Here is a 12,177-nt window from a genome sequence, read left to right as displayed (position 1 = left end):
CTGGCGTCAATTTGTTTCTTTTGAGGAAGGTGTTGCGTACAAATAACTTTGGACGACTTCTTTTTGGGAAGTAGCGGGTCATTGTTGGGTTCTTAAAAAATGCTATATTCAATTTTCTGATTCCAGCTGAATGTACCCAAAAAACCGGTCCATTGACTTTGGGGTAAAACCATGACAGCGCTCAAAATTTTTTTTGGGAACCCCATGGTTAACAGGTTCTACAAATGAAAAGCCTGTTCTTGTCGGTCAAAACGACTTGTTTGTCAACTCAGCCGAGCCGAGGCTTCCGAGCCCTCTTTAGGGCAAAAACATGACGCTCATACTTCATTCCGCTCCAATAAACATCACCGACTTTAGAAATCAGTGTCACTTCGGCATCTCAATTTCAAAATTACATTCTGGAGAAAGCGAACTCAATTCGGCGCTTGTTTTCCCCGGCAAACGGTCGTAGCACAAATATACGGGGAAAGAACGCAATGGATAAAGACAACTGACCATGCAATGTCCCCTTGTTCTGGTCATCAAGTACATGAATGTGTGTTTAAAGAGTTAGTCAAGGGCAACAAGGCGTAAAACAGTGTGAAACATTGATTGAGTGATATTTGTTTCTGACACGGTGAAATCTCCGTGAACTGACAGGACACGTTCTCTCAGTGATCAACGATGTGTGTCATATATCACATTGCTGTTTAAATTTTCGTTGCCATTGAGATATACTTTGCCTAAAGAAGATACTGTATGGAAAGCGATCATTGACTGAGCAACTGTTCAATTCAAAGGTGTCGCGTCTGCGCACACCGCTCATTTGGATCACCAGAAACTCCTACAACTTCCAACAATATCCAGCGAATAGCAGTGCCGAATAAGGAAACATGACGGGAAAGGTTTCAGGTTCAATATGATGCAATTTGTTATGATGTGCTTTCGGCAATGGTTTTTTTACAGCTGCATAGCTGGAAATCTGCTGTTTTAGGCAGCAGATCAACCATTCCCAAATCACAATATGCAAGTGTCTTGCGAAGTCTAGCAAAAAAACAGGGATACTTGAAAACGCAGAAAAGGAGCGGAGATGGAACGAACTCTGTTCCCATGTTATCCTTTCGGCCTGCCGTTACCGTCGATGACCGTCTCGATCCGAAGCGTATTTCGGGACACTGGTGAGGGGCCATAACTCGCATTTTTGAGTGGACCGCCGTTATTCTGGCAGCGCGTTTCGTCGACGGAGACTGCAAAATAGAGGTGTTGTTGAAGAATGTTGACACCACAGTTTGCATCACGACCTAGGTGGGACACGCAACGCCTTCACCATTAATTCTGTTCCAAAGCTGCTACAATTCAACAAACCGTTGAACCAAAAGTTAGCCATTACGATCAGAAGGTCGAAACTCAAGAATACAGTACATACAAGCATATTTTTTAAACTCCCAAAAACAGCGTCTAGTAGTACAGCCACGACATCACAGAGGATCAGTTTATCGAGAGATACCAACCAGCTCAGACCACACTCATCAACAAATGAACGTTTGATAACGCATACGGGCAATAGCAATTATTCCTATTATTCTAGAGCGGATAAAACAGTAGCATGTGTGTTTTTGCCAAATGAGCATTTTAGATACAATACTATCCAACTCGCTTGATCATCAACTTTAGGCAACGAAAGGATTGCACACTAATCGTTGTTAAAACTTCGTACACGGTTGAGCGCCAAAAAGGGAATCCTCTTGTTCGTCCCTCGTCTATTTGAGTCGGTTATTAGCGATCTTATCCTCTTCATCATTGATTCTAGTCTGAGTTTTGATGAAAAGAGAAATCAAATACTATGATGCGCTTCGATGACTTTTTGAGTTTATAAACCGACAAGGTGTTGATTTGAGACCATTTTTTGCAGAAGCGGTGCTGCGGAAATGAAGGTGGATTCATAATGATCGTCACAATTCACGTGGCGCCAACGGGTTTTCTCGACCCGCAAAAGCGCAGCTGACTCCAAGAAACGTTGACTTAATTTTCACAACTTATTTTAAACATGAAACGAGAAGCAGTGCCTATGGTGCAGGAAGCACAAGTATCCTTGAGTGCCGACGAACTCGAGGTAAATCCTATTCTATTTCATATGCTCGATAATAATCGCTTAGACTTCGATGCATGACAGGTGCTTCGACGACAATATATGAAAGAAGGCGAATACGTCACTGTTCAGACAAAGTTCAATTATGCATGGGGTCTTATTAAATCGTCCAAAACCGAGCAAGTCGAGCATGGCATTCAATTACTCACAGGTAATACAGAGCAAAGCTGCCAAGTGGTCATTGGACTAATTTGGGGTCGTTAGAAATATATACGGATGCCCCCGAAAGACGAAGAGAATGTCTGTATTATCTAGCATTGGGCCATTACAAAATTTCCAATTTCAACGAAGCTCGTCGGTTCAATCAACAACTGTTAAAATTGGAGCCTAGAAACGAACAGGCGCTAGGATTGAATCAACTTATCGACGATAAAGTATCCAAAGGTAAATGATCCAGGGGGAAAAACAGTGGAGTCCCGTGAAGGATCAAAAATAATAATTAATTGTGCCATTTTTATTTGTAGAGGGTGTGATAGGTCTTGCCATTGTCAGTGGTGTTATTGCAGTGGGTGCGGCATTGGTGACGGCCGTTGTCAAGCGAACGAGATGATCGGTGCGTGTGCTCGTTCCGCATTTCCTACCACAGGAAATTTGAATGCAAGCTTGAGTGACTTCGGATTATAAAAAACAACTGTATTCCCCTTTCCAAAGATTTTTATTGCTCAGAAAAAAAGTTCACATAACATACATATACACTCTCCATATATACGCGAGTCTTTTGCTCTCATGTCCCATCGCAATCATGATAAATCCACTCAATTAGGTGAAAAAGCCAAACTGGCGGACAAAGCCGTGGATCGAAAACGGGTCAAGCATGACACCGATGACAATAAAAGTGTCACGGTGAAACAATGGGCGCATGGTCTCAAGAGGGAAGAGTGTCCCGCCCACGGTCACCTAGCGATCAAAAGAGAACGTGCTAATAGTCATTCTTCAGACGATACCTGTTATCCTGCATCACAGCGCGTGTCAAGTTCACCGTCGTCGGCTGGGATAGAAAGCCCTCGCAGGCGTCGGCGTTCGTCTCCTCGTTCACCCAGTCAACCACGCTGGCACAACCAATCGTTTATGCTGTTTTTGGCGCTCCGGCAACATCCTGCCAAAAGCTTACCTCGCACGGACTTGATCAAAGCCGCTTTAGCCCTCGACAGAAAGATCAGTGAAGAGCGAGACCTCCCAAAAGTATTTCGTGGCAAGGTAAAAATAAAAATAAAAAGCAATAAAACCTGCGCATGATCAATTGCAACAGCCCATGGCGGAAAACGAGCCTATATATTCACACACAAAACTTTCCACACTTAGACGCCGATGAATTCCGCCTCGGCCATTCTCACTAACAATAATGATCGTTACTTTGTGCCTTTCAAGCCCGACGGGAGTCGGTCAATGCATTTTCGACTAGCCTTTGAACCAGGTGACCTTACGGACACGATCCAAGAATACCGTCAATGGGAGAAAGCATTGGTACAGGACGAATGGCCGTATTATTTCGGTGCGAAAAGGAGCCACGAAGAACAGGTAGTTGCGCTTGAACTGGCGGCGTTACCTGTGAAAGATTCTCCGCATCACACCGTCTACATGACAGAATTCGATGAATTCATGGCCAATCGACGACGCCAAACCCAAAATGAAGCCAAAAAAGAAAACTATCCCCACTCTCATCATCATCAAGAAAAGCGCAAGAAGAGCACAAAAGCATGGATACCAAAATTGCGAGAACACGATATTCCCTTGGACCAACTAGATCTGGCCAATGTACCAAAGTCCTGGAAGGACATCATTCGCGTGGACGAATCTAGAATAAGACATGGCGGCAAAGGTGTTTTTGCCACACGACGCTTACCTGCGCACACACCTCTGGGATTCTACTTTGGCGTCCCTATGACCGAAGATGAATTTGATTCTATGAAAGAAGACGTAGGCCGCGCGAGTGAATATTCCATGATGTATCGAAAAACAGTGCTGGACGCTACCAATGCGGAGGGCCAACCTTATACCGATCCAAATGGGGACATTTTCTGTCCTTTCCATTTTATCAATGGAGCGAGCGAGACGGAACCGAACGTTGCATTCACTGAAGGAACGATAGCCAATCAGATGGTGTGTTGGACTAAAAAAGAGATCAGAGCTGGCGAGGAATTGCTGATATGAATATCCCCACATGTATTTACTTTGATATTGCGACAATGTTATTTCCCACTTCTTTACCCTATATCAAATGAGAAAACCACAAATAACATTATTATGTATTTGTCTCTCTTCTGCATGTATTTCTGAAAGAAGAAGCTTGGATCTTGACAACGCGTGAAACGCGGTTGACTGCAGACAGCCCATAAAAAATTTACCAGTCACTCCACCACGCGCTTTGTTCTCTTCCCTTCTTTTTCATATTATGCATTCAGCCCTGTCGAACCTCTCAGAGCGTCATCGACAGCGATTGCTGGCCCGTCAGCGTGGATCAAGGTAGTTTTGATAGTGAATGCGAAAGCATGTCCTCTTCTCGCTGAACAAAACTTATTGTAGGTTGCGTGATCTGAAAGAGGTCAAGGCTTTTGTCGTTGATCCAAACGTGTATGGTAAATTTAACAGCCAGAAGTCTGATAAAGTCGAGTATTTGTTACATGCTTACACGCTCACGAATAGTTCCTCCATACATAACGCACGGAGATGAGGAAAGCGGACGATTTTCTCTTATAAGTGAAGATTCATTTAGACGGGAGCCCAGCGTTGGAACGATAGGATCTGATCACGGGCATGCTATGACAAACGAAAACATTGGGCATCCCGAACGGCAAGCAGCACATGCTGATCTTGCGTCGACGAAAACGGACCATGAAGCCACGACTTCTATCCCTCATTATTCTAGACGGGAAGAGCGCTTGCCGTTACCAAAGGCAATAGGTCGATCTTCCCTTTCCTTGGACAAATTCTCCGTACATCCACCCATTATACCTTCCAAACGCCCACGAGAGGAGCTAGATGAACAGTCTCGATATCTGGAGCAAACAATATCACAAGCATCAGAATCTGAATTACCAGATTCTGCACAGCCTCCCACCTCAGCCCAAGCCGAGCATCCATCCCCTACAGAAAAATCTGACATTCCTACACAACAAGTCCAACACTTGATACCGAAAGAACCATTTGGAGAAAGAGAAGAAAATGAAAGTGAAGCAGGAGTAGATACTCTGACTGATATCCAAGTGCAAGAAGTTGTCACAGTAACGCAAGAACAGATTTCGGACAAAATGCCACATGAGGCAGGAACCCAAATTCAACCGACACAAACCATGCATGTTGTATCCTTGATGGAAACTTCTTCAACGAACGTCCGTGGATCAGTCGAGAGGCACGACGAAAGACATAGCGTGGAGAGAGAAGGTCATGTCAACGGTTCTCCAGGGTCGCCAACGCAGATTTCTCTTGATGAGCAGCATAACGACTCCATGCAGTTGGATGGTCATGACGCTAGTCCAACTTTGCCCAACGACATTATCTCTCAGAATACACCCACCGACGAGGATATGCGCCATAGGCAGGGAACCACAGAATACGTAGCTCCGCCAAAGCAGCCATCCGTCTCACCAAAGGATACAGCACATGCCGCAGAAGACGATTTCATGGATTTAGAATACGATAGCTATGTCTCACCTTTGCTCGGAAACCAATCACCGCACATTCCTGAAGATAATGTTCAACGATCTATGACAGAAAATGATATGCAACGATCAGTGTCGGCTGAAGGAGTGGAGTTTCAAAGCAGGGACGAAAAGACTGCAGAGGTAGAATGTGATACCCGGTCCGAAATGGACGAAGATCGCCACACCAGCCCAACACCGGATTTAAGAAATGATACTACCAGAGATTCCGAGGTCATAGAGGCCACTGTCAAACCACTAGAAGCGACGTTGAAAGATGAGAACGGCGTTACGAGAGTAACGGAACCTACCAGCGGACAGGAGGCGTCTACCGAAACTCCCAACGCCGATGATAAGCACGAGCCTACTGTGTCTCCAGAGAAACCATCGGCACAAATCGAGACCATAGCTGTGAGCGGACGTGATAATGACATGAAAACGTTATTGGGCATAGATGACCCTTTTATGGAGGTTTCGCCTCCTCCAGAGGATGTGATGGATGAATACGACGATCGTTTGCAGGAAGAACGTGATGATATGGACGCTGCCCCTCCTTTTGAAGATGTAAATGAATCGGTCTTGACCCAATTCATGGATCAGATAAAGATGGAACTGGAGGAATCTGTGTTGAATGAAAAGAAAAAAGCCCAAGCGGACCTCGAAGTACAATCTCTCGCTAATTCAATCGTCAAGACAATGCTGGAATTTGAGTAAGGATCCTTCTCTGCGCTCTGCAATCTCTAACCATAATGATTGCTTTCACCTGGCTCAACGTTTTCGCTTCTTTTATAGGACCACGCAGAGCGATCCAGATGTTCTTACAATTGCAAGACAGTTCAGAAGCGAATTGATCAACGTGTTGATGCAACAGGTACAGTAACGCAGTCATTGATCTTTAGCGGAACCATTGGGTCCTCATTTTGGTCAATCGATAGAAAAACCGGTACGGGGAGCACATGCAACTAGAGTGGAAATTAAGACGTGTGAGGCACACGAGAAAAGGGATACGAAATCGGCTGCTGCTGCTGCGGAAGAAGCGTGAGAGTGTCACCCAGAAACTGAAAAAGACTCAGGAACGTCACAAAGAACATTGCGCTATCCGAGATGTAAGTGACGATTACGGTAATAAGATGTTGGACACATATCCTAATTGCACGTTACGTTAGACCTATTCGGGGTTGCACGAATTTCTAAGCAACATCAAGTCCTTACGCGACACTGCTGGTCAGAAGTAGTAAACTCATTATATCATGTAAAATATCAGGAAATCTGTAGCAGCGCAATACCCTATTTTGGGTCCCATCGGATCCAAACTTGTACTTTCAAAGTCTGTAAATAAATTTTTGCATTTGGCACACCCTATTCAGAATTATTTGATTCTTGCAAGGTACTATCATCTCGGTCTTGTTTCAATTGCTCTGAGAAAGTAGGCTCCATTTCGTCTAAATAATTTACCACTTTTCTTCCTTCTTCTCCCCAGCATCAGCGTTAGTTCACTCAGTGACACGTCCACCTTTATGTGACGCACGAAAAAAAAGTTCTCGTTTTTATTTACATTCCGTAAAGGAGTCTGCAAATTTGATGCCTAAACAGGGAACCTTTGCGATTGTGCTCACCAGTCAAAGATTTTTTAGATGGAAATACTTTACGTCGATATATCCTCATATCGTTTATGAAAAAGTCTTATGTTCATACGCTTTTTGGCCAAGAAATGACTTGTTAGAGAGCGTCCTTTCGCGGGTTTTGCTTTATCTGAAAATTACTGCACTGCCGGACGTTTTCTGTCGACAGCTCTGACGAGATATTGCCCATTCCGATCTGAGCCATATCGCTGTTGTGCAAAAGCGATTTAATCATCGCTGATAATTTCTAAGTAAACGGCATGGCAAAATATTCCGTTCAGTGACACTGGACACTTGTGTTTCTCACTTGATTGTTGCATAAAATTATGGATCACAAATGAGGGGCTTTATTAGCGGTATACTGCTCTTAACAAATTTATGTAACGAGCAGTTTACGAAAGGAGTCATCGACTTGCATCGAGTTCATGACAAAAATAATGAATCCTTCAACAGCAAGCGTTATGGATTATCTACAAAATTGTTGGTGGACGAATTCAACATATTCGAAAGCCATCCGAGTGGCCGAATTCAGTTATGTCGTTGGCTTGATTAATGATGTATTCGATGGTAGCGTTTTTGTAGCTCATATCCAATAAATCTCGCGACGCATCTCTGTCACGCATCAGGGTCGGTCCAAACACCATGGCCAGATTTTTGGGATGTTCTCTCGGAAGATGGCCCCAAGGCCGAACCCATAAAGACAGTCACATCAGCTTGAAACTGCGCCAGTCTGGTCGCCTTTTCATCTCCCCCTGTTGATTGAATTTCGCTTTTCTTTTTCGTTCTTAAAATTTTTTTTCTTCTTCTGTTGAACCCCTTTTTTCTTTTATCTTTTGCCTTCCTCTAGATAGACGCGTCTTCCTGAAATGTACAGCAACAAGACGCCGATGGAACGTTTGACGCCAGAGATCTTGATCAACTTAGCCATGCACCTTGACGTGCCATCCGTTTTCCAGTTATCCCTCGCAAACAAACATTTCTCCAAATTGTTCAGCGATGAGTTACTGTGTCGACAATTAGTGGAACGTGATTATGGCATCAATTACAAACATCCGGACGAAACGTACGCTGGACTGTTACATCTCTTGTATACAGGCGCCATCCGTCCCAGTCGGTATTTGAGTGCTGTACCCGATGAGGTAACGGATGCCAAACGGGCCGTGTATCGAGCATCGCTCGCACATAAAGAAACGGCGAATTGCGATCTGTGCAAAACAAACCCTGCGGAATACCTTAATATGGACCCAGCGGATAACACCCTAGGTAAAAAGCCCTTTGGATTGGTGGCAATGCTGAAGGCATCGGGGAAAGGAGATTTTTTGCATAACATGGAAAAGAAAAGTGGCAGTGATTAAGCTTTTGATGGTAGTATGCAGCTCATGTGCCCAAGAAAATAAGCAACGGTATGCCGTTCTGTTCAGTCTGAGCTCAGAGGGACTGTACACATTCATGGAAGATGGTTCTAAACACAAGGTAACCACGCTAAAGAGAAAATGACCGACATATGGCGATGCTCATCGACGGTTACTATTGTGATGAACAGCTTGGTGACGATAGCGCTGACCGTAACGAAGTGCACAAGGTCAAAGGCATTACCGAGAGTTTAACATCCAACGACACCATCAACGATTTAGACCGGCGACGTCGAGCGGAACATCAACTATACATTCAGGAACTTCGACGTGAAGATATGTCACTAAAGCATTATTTGATTGAGAAGACGTGGGGTCGATCATGGATGTTATTCCGAACTCGTAAGTATACAAGGAACGGTCTCATCATGGGGCGGTTGTCTGACCGGAAAATGATTCATGTAGGCGAAGGCTCACCGTTACCTGGACGCATCACCAATCAGAAACTTGCACGTAGCAACGGAACATTAGATCCCAATATCAGGTTACCCATGGATAAATATCGTCCAGCCCCAGAAACGCACGCAGATATCGTTAGTGAAAAGTTATGGTCTTATCTTGAAAAGGCCTATGGTGTTCAAGGAAGAGCCTACAGTGAAGGTAACTTATTGCAGAGGGAATGATTAGATGCAAAATAAGGTTCAAGAGCAAGTGTTGACTGTTATTGTTGCTTTTCAATAGATGATATGCAAACGCCCGAATACGTCCGTCTGCGGGTATACATGGATGATTACAAGAAAAGCATCCATTCTTATCCTTGATCAATCAAACAAAGCTTAAATTCCATCTCATGCTTTTTTTTTTTCTACATCCATGGAATCCTCATTCTCCCGTGTTATAATCTTCCTGTTGGTGATCGTTTTTTCGGTTTCTTTTCATTCTTCAACTTTATTTATCACACTAGATGAAGAGGAAAAGGAACTAGTTTTTGTACAGTAGTGGTCGCCCCTCCTTTTTTTTTTTTTATCCAATGTTCATCTGAAGTAAAACTTGTTTTCAGTCCTCATCGAACAAATGTCAAAAACGAACGCTGTATAAGAAAGGAAGGTTAACATAATGATTTTTATGTCGCTTGGCTTTTTTGGGACATGAATAATAGGAAATGCAGAGCATGAAGTAAAAATTGAACGAACAACAAACTACTATATCATACGTGATAAAAAGGGGAAACACAAGGTGAGAAATCATGATAAATAACAAATGCCACCAGATAGATCATTAAATGGGAGGGAAAAAAAAGAGGATATCACGTAGGACATCGCCACCAGATCATGTCAATATTGAGCAAGGGAGATCAAATGCCGAGTTGGCGCTTTTTCTTCTTCCATCCTATTCAATCGTCCTCATCATTATCATACTTGGAAGGATCCCATCGACCAGGGGCCAAGACGGCTTTTCTAACGACCAGGATCTTGGATTGACCGTGCTCGAAGCGTAGGATGACCGATACACCGGATTTCCCGTATTTCTGAGCCCGTTGAGCCAATACTTCCTTTGCGAAACAATAGCGGTGAATGGTATCCTGCACAGGTAGTTCCTCATGTTCCAGACATCGTTTCAGGTAGGTGACAGGCAAAGCAGCATAGATATCTGCGAGGTCCATCAAGGCCCGAGCCAGTGGTCTCTTGGAAGGCATATAACCATCGGCCGAGTGATGTCCAATATTGATATTGCCCGTCATTCGAATGGTGGAAGGCGTAGCATCCAACTGAACCGACAATCCGACCGTAAGAAAGTGGATAATGCGCTGTTCCATAGCCTCTACCCATCGACGTTGTTTATCACGGAAAGGATGCATCTGGGTGATCCAATAGTGAATGGACGATTGATTTAAGCTTTGACCAAGTGCATGCAGGAGCATGTCAAGTAAACCATCCAACTCCAATTCCTCCGTCGCTTCCAACAATTCTACGCACAAACGCGGTTTTTCGCTGACCAGATAAAATACTTCGTGCTGAGTGAGCGGTTTGTAAAGATATCCAATCACCGTGTGTAGGGTCTCTGCCGAAACGGGAAGATCGAGCTCGAGAAGTCTGGGCTGATGAGGATCAAGCTGAGCGAGGCGACGACGCAAGACGGGTGAGCGCGATAAGTTCAATGAATGCAATGCATACGGTTTGGACAAGCCTGGAATGACGACATTTATATCCGAAAAGTAGCCTAGAAAAGAATAGAAATAGAAATAAATGAGAAATTGCTTTTTTTTTCCATGAGGACCTGTCAGTCATCCATGGACAGAATTGATCCGTCCAGGTTCCAGGTTGGGGTTCCACAGAGATGGAATACTTGCCCTGCATAAATCCAATGTGATATGTGTAGTCACAGTAGGCTTGGGGGCCTTGTTCTGTGTTATACACTGTCTGAAAATGTGGTGGTGGGGGTGGGTGACCTGTAAAGAAGGCTTGTTGGTGATGAGGCACTTGGCCCATCATTGGCATGGGCATGGGTATAGGCATCGGCGGATGAGGAGGAGAAGCGCGAGGGGTGTGGACACCGTCATAAGGCGGGTGATGGCCATTGATATAAACTGATTTGTGATTATCATGAGCAATTGGAGAAGCCATATTCTGAACCATCACTTGTTTGCGAACTAGAAGATTATATGATACACGAAAAACCTGAAAAAGAAAAATAAAAAAGCTTATGACGTTATTTCCTACGCTTGGCGATGTTATTCGAGACTAAAGCTTGGAAAGCGGGTTGACAAAGTTTACCTTGTTATTTTTTTTTTTATATACAATCAAAAGAAACAAGTATTAATCGGCTCTTTCGAGGGATGGAGGAAATGTAGAAAATGTACAAAGAGAAAAGGAGGAAACGATTCAAAGTGAGTGGAAAAGAATAGGCCCCAAAAAACAAACGGGAAATCGCGAGCCCATCGAGCTCACTCACGCCGTGACTGTCATCCGATACGCGCTCCATTTTTTTTTCTTTTCGCTTCCCTCGATTTCCACGCTCTTTTCCCCTCACTTTTCACCTACAGCAGCAGCAAAGTAGCTGCTTGGGTGGGACGAAGCTTTTTATGATGATGTTCTACTGAAAGTTCCAAACTACGGATCTTCTTTCAAGCACCAATTCTTCCGTTCAGCGTTCACAACCTTGCGTCGAGTCATCGCCACTGCCACAAGTTATCACGGAAGCTCAACATCGTTGATGCAATGAATTTCATCACTGTTATCAGCTGCCTTCCGTTGTATTAACCATCGGGTCTGTGCTTTTGGAGAAAGAACCAAAGATAGAATGGACGAGGGCTATTTGCAAGTCAGGCCTGCTACGATTTTTTTCTTGAAGTTGATGCTCGTGACAGATATTCCTTGGTATTGGGTTATGAGACTTGACATACAGTATAATATGCCAAGATTGGTATAGATAGTTAT

General features: G+C 44.0%; 5 protein-coding genes across 5 annotated transcripts; 4 read left to right on the top strand and 1 right to left on the bottom strand.

The window, feature by feature from the left end:
• Positions 1-2,026: 2,026 nt before the first annotated feature.
• BYT42DRAFT_542969 (mitochondrial fission 1 protein) lies at positions 2,027-2,678 on the top strand (the record flags this gene model as incomplete). The annotated part of the gene is made up of 4 exons (XM_051565645.1): positions 2,027-2,092; positions 2,153-2,279; positions 2,333-2,512; positions 2,593-2,678. 4 exons carry the CDS (start codon positions 2,027-2,029, stop codon positions 2,676-2,678), a joined length of 459 nt encoding a protein of 152 aa, XP_051427354.1.
• Positions 2,679-3,347: 669 nt separating this feature from the next.
• On the top strand, positions 3,348-4,494 carry BYT42DRAFT_556791 (uncharacterized protein; the record flags this gene model as incomplete). Its single annotated transcript, XM_051566820.1, has 1 exon — positions 3,348-4,494. A coding segment is annotated over exon 1 (838 nt), but the record flags the coding sequence as incomplete, so codon positions are not given.
• On the top strand, positions 4,401-6,798 carry BYT42DRAFT_193631 (uncharacterized protein). The gene is made up of 4 exons (XM_051562474.1): positions 4,401-4,591; positions 4,652-4,704; positions 4,772-6,476; positions 6,559-6,798. Exons 1-4 carry the CDS (start codon positions 4,521-4,523, stop codon positions 6,644-6,646), a joined length of 1,917 nt encoding a protein of 638 aa, XP_051427352.1. The 5' UTR covers positions 4,401-4,520; the 3' UTR covers positions 6,647-6,798.
• Positions 6,799-8,155: 1,357 nt separating this feature from the next.
• On the top strand, positions 8,156-9,845 carry BYT42DRAFT_556786 (uncharacterized protein). Its single transcript, XM_051566819.1, has 5 exons — positions 8,156-8,651; positions 8,758-8,861; positions 8,932-9,142; positions 9,206-9,400; positions 9,482-9,845. Exons 1-5 carry the CDS (start codon positions 8,255-8,257, stop codon positions 9,559-9,561), a joined length of 987 nt encoding a protein of 328 aa, XP_051427351.1. The 5' UTR covers positions 8,156-8,254; the 3' UTR covers positions 9,562-9,845.
• BYT42DRAFT_193540 (uncharacterized protein) lies at positions 9,832-11,672 on the bottom strand. The gene is made up of 3 exons (XM_051562473.1): positions 11,515-11,672; positions 11,091-11,456; positions 9,832-10,960 (listed from the first exon to the last, which is right to left on the bottom strand). The coding sequence occupies exons 2-3, from the start codon at positions 11,374-11,376 to the stop codon at positions 10,134-10,136; spliced, it is 1,113 nt and encodes a 370-aa protein (XP_051427350.1). The 5' UTR covers positions 11,377-11,456; positions 11,515-11,672; the 3' UTR covers positions 9,832-10,133.
• Positions 11,673-12,177: the final 505 nt, after the last annotated feature.

The sequence above is a fragment of the Radiomyces spectabilis genome (assembly GCF_025331425.1).
Source record: "Radiomyces spectabilis strain NRRL 2753 chromosome Unknown BYT42scaffold_2, whole genome shotgun sequence".
Classification (NCBI taxonomy): domain Eukaryota; kingdom Fungi; phylum Mucoromycota; class Mucoromycetes; order Mucorales; family Radiomycetaceae; genus Radiomyces; species Radiomyces spectabilis.
The sequence above is the reverse complement of the archived record's forward strand: the minus strand, read 5'-3'. Positions and strand labels throughout refer to the sequence as shown.